This window comes from Pseudopodoces humilis, chromosome 14, assembly GCF_049639895.1.
Source record: "Pseudopodoces humilis isolate 2021_Gansu_Grassland_sample_001 chromosome 14, ASM4963989v1, whole genome shotgun sequence".
In the NCBI taxonomy this organism is placed as follows: Eukaryota; Metazoa; Chordata; class Aves; order Passeriformes; family Paridae; genus Pseudopodoces; species Pseudopodoces humilis.
This window is the reverse complement of record NC_142213.1, coordinates 12,898,581-12,912,633: the sequence shown is the minus strand read 5'-3', so window position 1 is coordinate 12,912,633 and position 14,053 is coordinate 12,898,581. Positions and strand designations below refer to the sequence as shown.

The 14,053-nt window shown below is 50.7% G+C and overlaps 2 protein-coding genes and 1 long non-coding RNA gene across 3 annotated transcripts in view; 1 reads left to right on the top strand and 2 right to left on the bottom strand.

Moving 5' to 3' along the window:
• The window catches only part of LOC148183156 (uncharacterized), a 30,135-nt gene extending 22,633 nt beyond the window's left edge, over nucleotides 1-7,502 (bottom strand). The window contains exons 1-3 of the mRNA XM_088062430.1: nucleotides 7,446-7,502; nucleotides 7,298-7,392; nucleotides 6,288-6,599 (exon numbers count right to left, since the gene is read on the bottom strand). Coding sequence (XP_087918556.1) covers nucleotides 6,288-6,599; nucleotides 7,298-7,392; nucleotides 7,446-7,502 — 464 coding nt within the window. The remainder of the gene's footprint in view (nucleotides 1-6,287; nucleotides 6,600-7,297; nucleotides 7,393-7,445) is intronic.
• Nucleotides 7,503-9,672: 2,170 nt separating this feature from the next.
• On the bottom strand, nucleotides 9,673-12,587 carry CBLN1 (cerebellin 1 precursor). The gene is made up of 3 exons (XM_005526373.3): nucleotides 12,137-12,587; nucleotides 11,811-11,930; nucleotides 9,673-10,617 (listed from the first exon to the last, which is right to left on the bottom strand). Exons 1-3 carry the CDS (start codon nucleotides 12,401-12,403, stop codon nucleotides 10,420-10,422), a joined length of 585 nt encoding a protein of 194 aa, XP_005526430.1. The 5' UTR covers nucleotides 12,404-12,587; the 3' UTR covers nucleotides 9,673-10,419.
• A 285-nt stretch (nucleotides 12,588-12,872) lies between these two features.
• Nucleotides 12,873-13,846, top strand: LOC102106877 (uncharacterized). Its single transcript, XR_015773788.1, has 2 exons — nucleotides 12,873-12,952; nucleotides 13,249-13,846. It is a non-coding gene; the product is annotated as an uncharacterized LOC102106877 (long non-coding RNA).
• Nucleotides 13,847-14,053: the final 207 nt, after the last annotated feature.

Here is a 14,053-nt window from a genome sequence, read left to right as displayed (position 1 = left end):
GATGCATTTTCTAGGTGGAGAGAAAAAAAAAAAAAGATACCCCAAGCTATGACAAGTTTGCTGTGTAGGTGATATATGGTAGTAATTGACATCCTAACAATAGGAGACTATAAAGATACGTTGAAATTATTTTTTTTTCTATTTCTTCCCTATCTGCTTTTCCTCCTCCATTTCTTCAGTAAGGCAGATCTACTAGCAAGACAATTTAATCTTCCAGGGATAAAGAAAGACTTCCTTGTCTAAGAAAAATAAAAACTTCTACTGGTCAAGGACAGAAAGCCCAAGAGAAAGAATTATCTCCTGACAGTGAGCTATGTTTTTTTTATCTCTAGAAACGGAAGCAGCAGTATTCTGGAAGAAATAACATCGATTTAGCTGGAATGTAAGGAAGACATCTTCTGCTTGATGTATGTAGCCTTCTGGACAAGGGTAGGACAATAACCTGTATTCCCTGAACAAAATACCTCCTACTGTGTTTTCGCTATCATTTAGTGGGAAGAATTTTATTCCCTTGTAACATTTAACTCTGAACCATGAGAAACTTCATGCTCAGTCACAAGCCTGGATGGATACTTATTTAATGAGCTACCAATAGGATAATTCTCCTGGGCTCTTTTGCCATGCATAACTGGGAGAGGGAAGAGTCACTGTCCCATCCAGTATGGATAATAAAGTAAACCACACCAGCCAAAGACACTGCTACAGTTTACCTCCTTGGCAAACCAGACACAGAAACCCAACCGCAGCTATTTTATAACTCTACAATGTAGAGCAACTCCTTCCAAGTTTTTTGCTACTGTGCTTCACAACATAGCAGTATGCCAGTCAGGTTCAACAATATTTACTAAAGCAACTTATTAGTCAAAGAAACAAACTTGCTCACTTGGGCTTATATGAAAACACAGAACAAAGCTCCACATCTGCCTTCATGAACATACTTTTGCCATTCACCTTAACAGCAGTTGACCATTGCTTGTGATTCCTCCTAAAGGAATGTTCCACTTTTCAAAAGGCCACTTTCCTCTGCTGGCTTAAATATAAAACAACTCTTGTACTTCTGTTATCTAGCTGAAGGCATACAGAGCTGGCAAGCTTATGCTTAAGTGCCTTAACTTAAAAATCATGAAGCACCTTGTTGTTTTCCACTCCATGGACACACTTTCAATTTAAGTGTTTTGCAAAATGGTAGGCTCCTCAAGAGAGCAACTAGAGATATCAGTATCTGTCTCCATCCTTTCCTGAGGAACCAGTCAGAGATGTGGGGAGCCAATACTTCAGCGAGAATGAATGTATTACTGGTTTCCAGCAGAGATCCTAATACTGAATATCAACAGGGTTCTTCTCAACAAGAAAAAAAATTAAGCTAGAAAAGGAAAAGCACAGCATGAACAACCTACAAAGGTAGTGGAGAAAACTGGAAAGGGCTACTAAAGGCAAGGATTATTTTAAGTTAATCTCAGAGATGACAGGAAGTCGATACACAAGGAGAAAGCACAAACTGAGTTAGCACAGCCAAGAGGCTCTCCTCCTGATTGGCAAGGCTGAAGTATTGGGCCTTTGAGAAGAAAGATTACTAAACCAGTTACAACTGAAAAGCTGCACAACTCATGGAGGAAACTCAGCAAATGAGCAATTGCAACAGAAGAAATATACAAAAAATGTCTCCAGATATAAAGGACTGTTGCACATTACTAATGTGGACATAAACTACCATGGCAAAGGGTTTAAAACTCTGCTACACCTGGTCATGTGTGGCCAGGGCTTACCTTGCCTGCCCAGAAGGGCTTAGTGCTTCCTACTGTGTGACAGCTCCTTTGCTTCGAGCTTGCAGAAATTTTCTGTGCCGTACAGCTGCAGGAAGGAGCATCTCCCCATCCTCCTCTGCCCCTGAGAGCACACACAGGGTTAGTGCAGCCCGGCCACAGTGCAACAGGAGGGAAATTTCCATAAACTGCAGAGGTAAAGGGCTGAGTGAAAAGCATCTGAGTCAGACAGGAGCTCACTCAGCTGCATGGTGTACAGCAGCCTTTGTGCAGAAGCATTCATTAGACACCAGTGTAGATACAGTAAGACAGAGACACAGTGTGATGTGATATGCTGTCACCATTAAGGTAGGATGTGACAGATATATTTGGAAAATATAAAATATATTCACACAGCTTCAATTTGAGAGAATGAAGCCAATCTGACTGAACAGCCCTGCCTTCTTTGGAAAGTGCTGACATTGACAGCACTGATCAGACCAGCTCCTAATTATATCAATTTATAAGCCATACCCCAACATTGTATTTGCAACATCTTCAGCTTTGCTGAAAGCACAATACAGTAAGGGAACATTAAAAGCATTAAACTAAAATTACCATTCTGCAGTTGATTTCTGATTATACAGGACTCATCTTCCCAGCTGCTGAAGCATAACCAAAGGGATTTGGCTGAATTTCCATGTTCTGAGCATAAAGCAGTCATGACCAAACCTGGGTGCTGACTAGCTGGCCTAGAGAACTGCAGCTTCAGTTTGCCTGGTGTCAGGAGCCAACACTGCCTTACACTATGACCATCTCAGCCACAATGACACAAAACTGTCAGAAATAAAAACTGATTGTCCTTGATATTGTGTTCCCCACATTTTTTGTGAGCACTTTACTCATTTTGTGTTAAAACAACTCCAAAACAATTCAGCTATGTCCTTTCCCACACAGGACAAGCATTCAAATCTCCAATACCATCTGAAAAACTGCTAGTAAAGAGAGGAGAGGTGGTTTCTTCCTAAGACCATTGACAGTTTCAAGAGAAAATAATAACAGATACTATTTAAAGAAATACTGTACTTGATATATTAAGTTTCAATGCTTTTTTAATGGATTTTTTTTTTCATCTTCAAAATATATAAATATTTTAAAGAGGAAAAATTGTCATGGGACTATGCACCTAAAACCCTACACTGATGAAATTTACAATAGATAAAATCTTTTTATCCAGATAACACTGGACCACTCAATGACATTCCAGTTATTTAAAAAAAAAATAAAAATAACACAAACAAAGCAACCAATCTATCCTAGGCATCTTTGGACAACATTTTTTTGGACAACAGCATCATTTCACCATGTATTTACCACTGAAACGATTGTTGAGTATCTCAACAGTTATCCAGAATACTTACATGATCTTGAAAACAAGGCCAGAAGAATTCACTTGTGTTATGTAAGGCTCCATGAAAAAAATAAAATTAAATGTGTGAAGAAGAAATATGAATGTATTTCTTCAAAATTGGTCATCCAAATAATCCTTGTCTCATGCAAGTGTATCTACTGCACTGCTTGCAACAATTTAGGAAATAGGACTGGGACGTATTTCTGTGACAGCAGTTTCCTGAATTCTGCCATAATATCCCACGGGCAGAATAAGTTGCAAGAATCTGCACTACAACACAGCTATGCAAATTTATGTCAGCAGAAAAAAACTCATTTAATGACCCACTGGAATTAAAACCATATCTTCAAAACTGAGCCCTGGCATCTCTGCTTTAAAAAAGATCCTCCTCTTCCTGCTATAGAGGAAAGCTGACTTTTCTCTCAATGTATTTGTTCCAAAGTCCTTCCACTATGTACATTAGGAAAATAAATATGACTTCCACAGGTCAAAAGGCTATGTTAAACCTGTGCTTCAAGACAGTGATGTCTTAGTTCTATACAGGCCAAAAAAATAATTCCAGGTTTGGTCAGAGCTGTGCAGTTGTTCTTGTACTCAATAAGCCAAATGCAAAGCTGGTAGGTTTAGATATATTAATGGTGGTTAATTCCCAGCAGAGCTCTCAATTAGCTTAATCAAGCCACAACAGGGGCCTGGGAATCTTGCAGCAAACTCAGTGAAGGTCTCTGCTCAAAGCAGCACTGCAAGAAGCTGGCCACATGACAAAGTGCACAACTACAGGAGCTAGAATTTTTGCTGTGGATATAATAACTGCTGAGCCTCATCTCACTCTTCTGGATAGAGCTGGTCCTGCCATTTCAAAAGAGGTGTTTCAAAACTAGAGGCTGCAATCCTCTGGACTGTGTGAACAATTGAGCCTTTGGAAAGGCTCTTCGAAGACTAAAATACTGAGATTAATCACTCAGAAGGCAGCAAAGGAACAATAAAACCAGATTAAAAAGAGAGACATCAGAAGCTTCTCTTTCCCCACACCTCAACAGACAGAATTGTAGGGAAATTCAGCTCCATTGTCAGCCAGGAAATACAAAACCAACTAAAGAAACTATAAAAACATTCAAAAGGGAATTATGAATACATGCCTATCAACAATTTTAAAACATGATTCAACATATGCTGAAAAAATTGGGGAGAATCAAAGTAGGAAGGATAACTGACCCATGAAATCTCAAGTCCTGTGGACCAGATTCTAGCAATTACAAAATCAGGAACAGTACCACATACATGGCAAAGAACAAAATACTTCTCCATTCTTTCAGCAGAAATGGTATTTATCCGGTCAACATATCAAGCAGAGTGACCAATATCCTGAAGAGTTATACAAGAAATTTTGATGGAAAGAACTGTAGAGTGAGCAACGTGATATGTTCATAACTTTTAAGTCTCAGCATTTTTATTTCACAACAGAAAGAAATACTGACCTGCTTTGGTGACAGAAACACCAAAGCCAGCTGTCATGCAATTAGTGGCATGGGAATTTATCAACAGAAAAGGTTCAGGACTATGTTAATTTCCACATAAAATAGTTACTTTTTAAAGGGGTTGTTACTACTAGAAAAATTGGAAAACACTCTCAGCATAGAAACAGCTCAAGGAGGATGGCCCTGACTTGAATGACCCTGGAGCCCAAAACATTGAAAGCACATTAAAATTTATTAGCATGAAGTCCAACAATGCAGTGAGAATTTCCACTACAAGCTGAATGAGTATTAACTGCAAACAAAGCAGGAGTCCTCCCATGAACCTTTAGTCCTTGAATGAGTATTGTGTAGACAACAAAAAACAAACCCTGGAAATATAGCTGCAGCTGAAGCACTGATGCTTCTTCGAATATACTGCATGCAACATAAATTACTAATGTGAATGACAATTATTCACATCTTTTGTCTTCATTTTGCTTAAACTCTTCCAACATCTCTTTCTGGGGTCTTCTTTTTTTACGATAGCTTAGCAGAATTTCAGTCAATTAGAAGGTCACTGACACCAAGAGTGCCACGAGCAGCACACTGCATGAAGACTCAAGAATAATCTGAACCTGTCTTTTTTAGTGATGTAGGCACAAGAGGCAGGAGGCCCTTGGGTATGTTCTTCAAATCAACACGCTCATGCAATGTTAGACCCATTCTCCAATAGCTCCGCAATTCCCTCCCCAAGAAAAATTTCACAAACAGGGTTTTTTAGAATCCCAGATATGTCCTGAGTTCAGAACAACTGTTTCACTTTAGGAATCCCATACTCTAAGAACCACTGGTAAAATATTGAATAATGGCCCATTACCACATCTCCCCAGCTGTATAAAGCTGCAGAAAGGCAATGGCATTATTTTTCTCTCTTATCCAACAAAAGGCTCAAAGTTGTCATGGGGGAGAACCAGAATGCTCTGCACCCCGATGTGCACAGCTGCTCACACTGCGATCAACACTGCTTTGGAGCACCGAAACAGAGGAACCCCAAACCCCACTGCTCTGAATCCTAGGAAGGAAGGAGGTACTAGTGGAAGGGGAAGTGCACCCAGTTCAGGCATCACCGACTCCAGCCCACACTGGATTTTCAGAGTGCCCCAAGGCACAGGGACTGAGCACTGCCAACCTTGCCCGAGCCCTCTCCTCCCACACAAGGCACACAGCTTATTTCACTCTCCAGAAAAAAACCACAAGGCCTGTTTTATTTTTGGGCAAGCAACGACAGAGGCCTTTTGGCAACTCTCAGCTGACAGAATACACCTCACATTTCACCCACTGACCGTGTCTGACGGTGAAACTAAAGCAGGTCAACAAGTGTGTCTGTGTCCCTCCCGGGATTTCTGCACTACAGCGGTTTCCTCAGAGCCCTCCTGCTCTCCCTCTGCACATCCCACTGGAGATGCCTCCAGCAAAACCCTGATCTCTCCCCTCCCAGGCCACCTTTCCCTTTTAGTGGAAAGGACACTCTCAGAGGTCACACTCAAGAACACAGAGATCAGATGGAGTACACAAGCTGCTTCCAACTTCCTCACTCCCATTCCTCACAGTACTCTCGCAGTCCCCTCCCCTGCTTCTGAAATCGCCCCGGTGGCCAGCCCGCTCCGCTCCCCGTACCTGTTGCAGCTCTCCGCTCGGCTCCAGCCGGGGCTCTCCAGCTCTCGCCGGTCTCCGTCTCCAGCTCGCAGGAAGGATGCGGGCAAGGGCTCTCTGCCGGGGGCAGCAGTGCCGCTGGCAGAGCTGGGCGAGCAGCCCCGCTGACCCCGGGCAGGGCTCTGCTCTCCCCGCTCGGCAGCGGCGTTGCCTCGGAGCCGCGCAGCCGCCGGCGGGGCTGCAGGAGCGGCTGCCCGGCCATGCACGAAGCCCTGCCTCCGCTGGCTCCTCGGGAACCGCCGCTTCCAAACCAACTTATCGGGCTTCCAGATGTACCTGGGGGGCAGACGAGGGGAAATTGTGTTTTGCATTGTCGACTGTGCATTAACTATTCCCTGAGTTAACTGCATTTGACTTGCTCTTCTGTTGACCAAACTCCTCGTCTCCTGCTGGAGTCATTAATCTGTACCTTCTCATCGTTTGCGCAGAAGAGAGTTGGTTTGTTTCTCCCTGTCCACCCCCTTCGCCCCCACACGCAGTCCCTAAAAACCCAACAATTAAAAATGTGGATTTTCCCTTTAATTCCCCTACATTGTGTAATTATATTCGCATTAGAAATCAATCAACATTGGTCATTACCATCAGTGATATGCTCATAAAGCAAACACTAGACATGCTAATGAACTGAATGAAACATAATTTCTTGTTGTGTAAACTCATGCTCAACGCTAATCAGCAATAAATTCAATCAGACATTACATACATCAACTGAAAACACATTAAAGCAGGGTACCGAGCAGCTCATTTCTGGGGGCAGCGCGGCCCCGAGCAGCCCAGCAGTGCCCGGGCCGGGGACGAGGCCGCCGGAGCCGTGAGGGGACACGGCCTCCCTGCGAGGGACCCCTCGGTGATGGGGCCGTTCGCGGCTCCCGCCCGCTGCTTACCGGCCGTGGCAGGGCTGCCGGACAAAGCCAGTCCCTTTTCTGTCTCCGGCTCCGCGCAGCCCGGACAGCGGTGCCCGCGGCCAGACTCACCGGCCTGTCCGGCTCCGCCGCTTACAAATGGCACCCGTGTCCAGTTCCCTCGGCTCCGTCGCCCCCTCAGAGCCCGTTCTCCTCCCAGGACCCGCCTGTGTCTCGCAGGGCCCAGCGTTGCCCAGGCAGGAAATTGCCCTTGCCTCGCCCGCCCAGGTGCGGCCGGTTTCCAGGATGAGAACGGGCTCCGAGCAGGTGCAAGCATTTAACAATTAACCATTTAACATTTCCCCGCTATAAACAAGGGGACAAAGCACCGGCTATGGGTAGAGATGGCGATAAGCGTGGGTGTGACTGGCTGGCCTGGGGAAGCCCAGCTCGCCCCGTCGGGCCGGGCGGTGCCGGGCCCGGGAGGCTCTGCAAGGACGGCTTCCTCCAGCTGGCTGCTGCTCCCTCCAGCCCTTTCAGAGGGCACCTCCACAGCCTTCCTGCCCCTGCCCGCCGGGGGCGCAGGGATGGCAGAAAGGGGCTGTTTTTAAACACAACGCGTCTGCTGAGGTAAATCACCGGGCCAGCCCCGCCGCCGACACCGAGACCGGGGAAGCTCCGGGCCGAGCTGGGGCGGGGAGGCGGCGGGACCCGCCCGCCCCTCCAGGGAGCCGGGGCGGGGTCCCGGACCATGACCCGCTCCCAGGACCCACGGAGGCTCCCCCGGCCCGGCGTGACGGGGGTTTCGGGGCGGCGGCGGCTTTACCTCCTCAGCCAGGAGTAACTCCCGCCCCACCCGGGGCCTCCGGGTGGCCCCGAGATGCGGGGCTCGCTGAGGGGAGCATCGCTGAGAGGAGTGGCGGGCTCGCTGCACGGAGCAGACGAGGCTGTTTCAAGCAGCCACAGCGGTGTTTTGTAACAACCGCAGAGCAGCGATTTGCTGCGATCGGAGTAATGTAATTTCCAGCTGCACAATATTAATGAGACGCTCAGAACCAGGGGAAAACTTTCAGCGGAAGGTGGCGAGTTTATTTGTTTCGCGTTAAGGGAGAGGAGGGAAAAGGAAAAAACAAAAGACAAGCATCAGCATCATCAGCCCCCGCACCTGCGGCGATCACCGGGATCCCCCGCGGCGGGCCCGGGCCGGGAGCTGCTGCCTGGCTCCGACGCGATGAGGCGGGGAGGGCACAGGGCCGCCTTCCTTTCTCTTGTAACCTAGTAATTTTTGTTCCTTCCCCTTTTTTTTTTCCCCACTGCCCGCTCCCCGCCGTCACGGGAGGCAAGGTCTGCTCTGCTTGCCCTGACCATGCCGTTCTGGAGGGGAGGGCGTGAAGGGGGCACGGGGCTGGGAGGCGGCGCGGTGTGAGAGGCTCCAGGGGAGAGTAATAAAAGAGCCTCGCGTTGAGAGCGGAGCGTGCGGTCAGAGAATGCGATGTGTTGGTTATCTTGAGCAGTTTGTAATTCCAGGTGAACGCAGCCCGGCGGCATTATTCCTTCTTCACGAGTCTCAGTCGTTCCGTCGCACGGCTCCTGGCCAGCAGGTGCCGAGGCTCCCGGCGAGCTGCTGGCAGGGCTTGAGGAGGGCCGGCCCGAGCCTCCCCTGCTCCTGCGGGGCGCGAAGCAGAACCTGGGCCAGGCGGCAACCGAGGGGCCAGAAGGCGTTTTGGCCCCCGCGCCGCGGGGTGACAGGGGAGACGGAGCTGACAGCAGGCTGGAGTATTCCACTTGGAGTCCAAGGGCCGCGGCCATCCCCGGCCGACCCCGCTCCCCACCGCCGCCCCTCGCGGAGCGCGTCCCCGCCCGCCCCGCCGGCCTGTTTCCAGGGCAGAACCTGTGAATAAAGCGAGAAGCGTTGCTTATTGTTCTCGTATTAATCCCCCCCTCCCTTCTTGGAGATAATTATGCTCATTCCCGGGAGCCGGGGATTCGCGCGGCTCCGCTGGTGCCGCAGCCGAGGCAGCCCCGCCACGCACACAGCCCGGGGATCGTTTCACCGATTTATTTCACATTAAAATTTAGATACAATCGAAATCCTCGGTACGCACCTTTTAATAAAAGTAGTAATCTCCTTGAGTACTGCAAAATTATAGCATTTATATCTTCAAAAGACGGTAAACAAGTAATACCAGCGAATCAATAGTACCAGCCTCGAGTGGACATGGTCAGGTGGTTTTAGGCGGCTGTATAAAATGCAATCGGGTTTAGAGAATAGAATACAGATAAATGCTATAAATAATTGGATATCAGAAACTTCCTCCCATCGACGGGTCCGCTCGGGCTGCCAGAACCGCCCGCAGGGCTTGCGGGCCCCGTGCGGGGGGAGCTGAGAGCAGCGCGGCCAGGGGCCGCACCCCCCGAGCCGGTCCCACTGCAGCAGCCCCGGGACCCCGCCGAGCCTCCTTCCCCCGCCTACCTGCATTGAGAAACCTTATTTCTGGTTAAGAAAAATAAAAGTCCCATTTAAACTTTATTGAATTAAAGCAAAAATTAATTTTCAATATTCACACATATATTACAGAGTAATAGTAAAAGTTCAATATACTTCCTGGCGTTTAGTTGGGCCACGTTGTACAAGAGCAAAACAAGCATCAAAACATTTAGCAGCCTTAAATTTCACAATCACTCAGAATTACATATAAATATTGAAATACTCTAGTCAGCCTTGGCTGTGGATAGTTCTTCATGTAGAAATTTTTCCTTTTGCCAGCCAATACACAGCAAGAATTGCATTTTCCCTTCCATCATGGCATCCATGTATTCAAAAAATACTTTGCTTTTTTTCTTTTTTTAAAAGTTAAACTCAGAGAAAGAGTCAAGATTAACATGTTTTAAAAACAAAACTACAAAATATGCTGTAAAGGACAACGAAAATATCTAAAGTCTACTTGTGTGAGGCAGAAGCCATGGGGGAACAATGGCAGATTACACCAATGACACAGAGATGGGAACTAATTTTGTGGGAGGAGAGAGAAGAATATAAATGGGGGTTTGATCAATTATAGTGTCTCCTGCCTGTTGGCTGCAACACAACAAAAATAAGTAGTAATTCTTCAAAGCAGATGTACACAAACCTAAGCAGGATTAAGCTTCTTTAATATTTGAATGTAAAAAGTCTGCTGTCCATGATTCTTCAAACCCAGCTCTGACTTGGGAATTTGTAAGAGATTTCTCACTTTACTTGGATGAGGAGTGATTTAAAGTGGGAACACTAGAAATCCAGAGAATGTTGAGTACTTCCAGCCTCCCATCAAGTTTCCTCTCTCCAGTTTTAGATAAGCTCTGTCTCCTTTTTCCATCTGAATCAGGACTCCATTGCTAGCAGCTTCTCGGGTCACATCTTGGTCCCCTGCAAAGGCAGAAATCACTGGCCACCCATTTAGCATCAAACTCACCTAAAGAGCAAGATAAAACAAAGCCCTCTGTCAATTAAAGTCAGACAATAACACCACTGGGGCTCGTCTAACAGGCAAAATGCTTAGTTAAGGAAAGGCCTCTTTTGACAGCTGAAACTCCAGCCCCATAAAAAAGAAATATGAATCTAAACCCAGCTAAGGTATGTACTCCAAAGGAAGAAGTCTTTCACCACTGTTTTAGACCAACAACCACATCAAAACACCCGGTGCATATAAAGAAGGACATTGATCCTATTTTGGAGAATTTCAATAGGGTGCCTGTGTTTTCAGGCTATGAAAAGAGGTCTGCTTGTACTTATTGAAAGATGGCTTTATGCGAAACCTCAGAGACAGGAGGAGCAGAGCCACAGCCGCCGGAGTCAGGGCCTTTGAAGTGCATTCAAGGGGTAGTTTTCCTTTGTTAGGCAGCAAAGACAATATGCCACAACACAGTCAATAAGCTCTGCTAAGCTCGCGTTAATGATCCTGGGACTGCATACCCCACATTAATAATACACTACCTGCCCAATCTAAAGGTGTTAAGCCACTTGCACGGTGGCTTATATATATAACGGTGTTATATAGCTGTCCATTCACCTTTGCAAAGTGCATCATTATACAGTCAGATTTCCTGTCTTTATTATGCTACCTGGCTTCAGGCCAGTAATTTATTAACCCTACCTAAAGCAGCATATGCATCAAACCCCATAGAAAAGGCAGGTACGTATAGAGTAGCTGCAGAGACATGCACAGATTCATTATCGTTTCCATACCATAAACATCTCCCCGAACCCCAAATCCCTATGAAATCTTCTGCCACAGGAGAGTGGGTGAGAAGCCCGCCAGGGGCCGCGGTTCCCAGGGGCTCTGTGCAGGGATGCTCCCGCCAGCGCTCCGCGGCACTGGGCAGTCCGAGGGCCCGGACAAGCTGGGAGGGGGCGGCAGGCGGCCAGCCACCTCCCATCCCGGGACGGCTCATGCGGGCAGAGGCCGAGCGAAGGCCTGTTGGGACTCCGAGGCCCCTCGGGCACCGTCCCCTCGAGCAGAGAATCGCTGCAGGTCTGCGCTCCCCTCGGCGGCCAAGAGGCACGTCCCGCCCCGCCGCCCGCACGGCCCCGACCCCGCCGGGCCGCCGACCCGTCCGCTCCCTCCCGCGGTGCCCGCGGAGCCCGGCGACGGCGCTCGGGGCTGACCTGGATGGTTTGCCTGTTGTACACTTTCACCACGTGAAAATTGAAACTGTAAATCCCTTTCCGGGGCGCGATGAAAGTGCTCCGCTCCGAGTCGAAGTTGCTGCCGATATTCACTAGTACCTGTAAGGGAAGGGCACAGTCAGCACCAACGCGGGGCCGCTGCCGCCCAGCCCCGCTGTCCCCCGGTCCCCAGCGCCCCCCCTCCCGCGGGCAGGGCCCCGCGGGGCGGCGCGTCCCAGCCCGGCCCCGCCACCGGCCCCGGCAACTTCTCCCGCGGCGGCGCGCCCCGAGCCCCGCCGCCCCGAGCCCCACCGCGCCCGCCCCACCTGGTCGAAGTAGATGATCATGGTGCGGTTGCTCATCTCGGAGGGCTCGTGGTTGGTGCTACGGATGGCGGAGAAGGCGACCTTGGCGCTGCCGGAGCGCACGGAGATGCCGAGCGCCGTGCCGGTGGGGTCGGAGGTGGGGTTGGAGTCGCACACCACGAGGCACTTGCCCTCCAGCACGATGGGCTCCGTCTCGTTCTGTCCGCACGCCAGCCACGCCGCGCCCAGCAGCAGCCCCAGCCCCAGCCCCAGCCCCGGGCCCCGCATGGCGCCGCGCTCCCTTCGCTCCGCGCCGGGCGGCACCGTCCGGGCTCCGCTCCGCTCGCTCCCCTGCCCCGCCGCGCTCAGAGCGGGGCCGAGCGCGCCCCGCCGGGTGGGAAGCGGCCGCGAGGAGGCACGGGAGCGCCGGCACACATAGCGCGGCGCGGAGCGCTGCGGTGCGGAGCGGGGACCGAGCGGTTCGGAACAGGAGCCGCCCGCCGCGCCGAGCGGGGCTGAGGGAGGCGGCGGGAGGCGGCGGCGCTGCCGGGGCTGCCGGCGAGCACAAAGACGGCGCGGGGCGCGGCCCCGCCTCCCCACCGGCCCCGCGCTGGCGTCAGCGCCCCGCGCCCGCCTCCGCCTCGCCCGGCCCAACCGGCGCCCGCCGCCCGCCGCCGCCGCCAATGGCCGCGCAGGCCGCGTGCCGCCGCCCGCCGCCCCCGCCTTTGTGGGGCGGCGCGGGCGCGGGCGCGGGAGCAGGTGCCCGACACCCGCCCGCACCGCACCGAGCCGAGCCGAGCCGCACCGAGCCGAGCCGAGCCGCACCGAGCCGCGTAGGTAGGAGCGCCGGGGCGCGGAGACACCGCGCGGGGCTGAGGCAGGGCGGGGCTCGAGAACTGTGGAGCCGCTCGGACCGGGGCGTCGGGCAAAGCCGGGCTGAGGGCCCGTGGAGCGGAGCGGGGCCGCGGCTTTCCGCGGTGCAGCTGGGCCAGGCAGGCTGGAAGGGAGCGGGCTGCTGGCGGGGCGAAGGCCTGCCGCCGCCTCCGAGCAGCCAGAGCATCCCCGGCTGTGACCCCGCGGCCCTCCCGCCGGAGTCGCACCGAGAGATGGGTTACCACGGGTCCCCCTCGCAGAAGCGTCCGGGCTCCGCTGTCTGCTTCAGCCGCCTCGCTCGCATCCCGGGAAGGAACAAACCGCAAGGCTTCCTGAGCAAGCAACTCCGACAGCGTCTGGAGCCTTTCCCGGCCGGAGCAGCGCCCCGCTGATAAGGACAGTGCCCCGCCGGGACTCCCAGCTCTGCCCCGCCATGGGACCAGCCCGGAGCGCGGGTTTAGGGTCGTCGTTGTTTCCTAAAGCGCAAAGATTGCTTTGTCTCTGGACGTCTGACCCGTGTTCTTTCTGGATGCGCTGTCAAAAAATCATCATCCGGGATTGTAAATGAAGAGATTAGAAACAAACGATTGGAACAGAGTGCTTCTCTAACTGGCAAATCTGTTTACAAAGTTAAACTTCAGAGATAAAAACTTTTATGGAGTTTGTAGCATCTGCTCTGGGAAACTGAATGTGATCCAAAACTGAGCTCCAGTGCAAATCATTATGAATTTTGGTAAAGGCTTTACTTTATTTCATTGTGCTGTTCCGATTATGTGGTTCGTAAGATTTTTTTTACCTGGGAAAGTGATCTTTCTCTCTGAAAACTGCCATAAATAAAACTTTATTGATATAACTGCCCTGCTAAGTTAAACGCGTATCTGTGAAGTTGTTCAGACAGTCTGAAGTGTCAGTCTGCCCGTGGGTTGGTACTGGCTGGCTGTGAGGGACGGGATGTAGCGGGAACCAATGGCATCAGGAGCCTCTGCAGGGAGGGTCAGAATACCCCGCACTTTTGATACTCAGCAGTGAAGCAGTCTGGAAACCAATGTAGTGGCAAAATGCTTA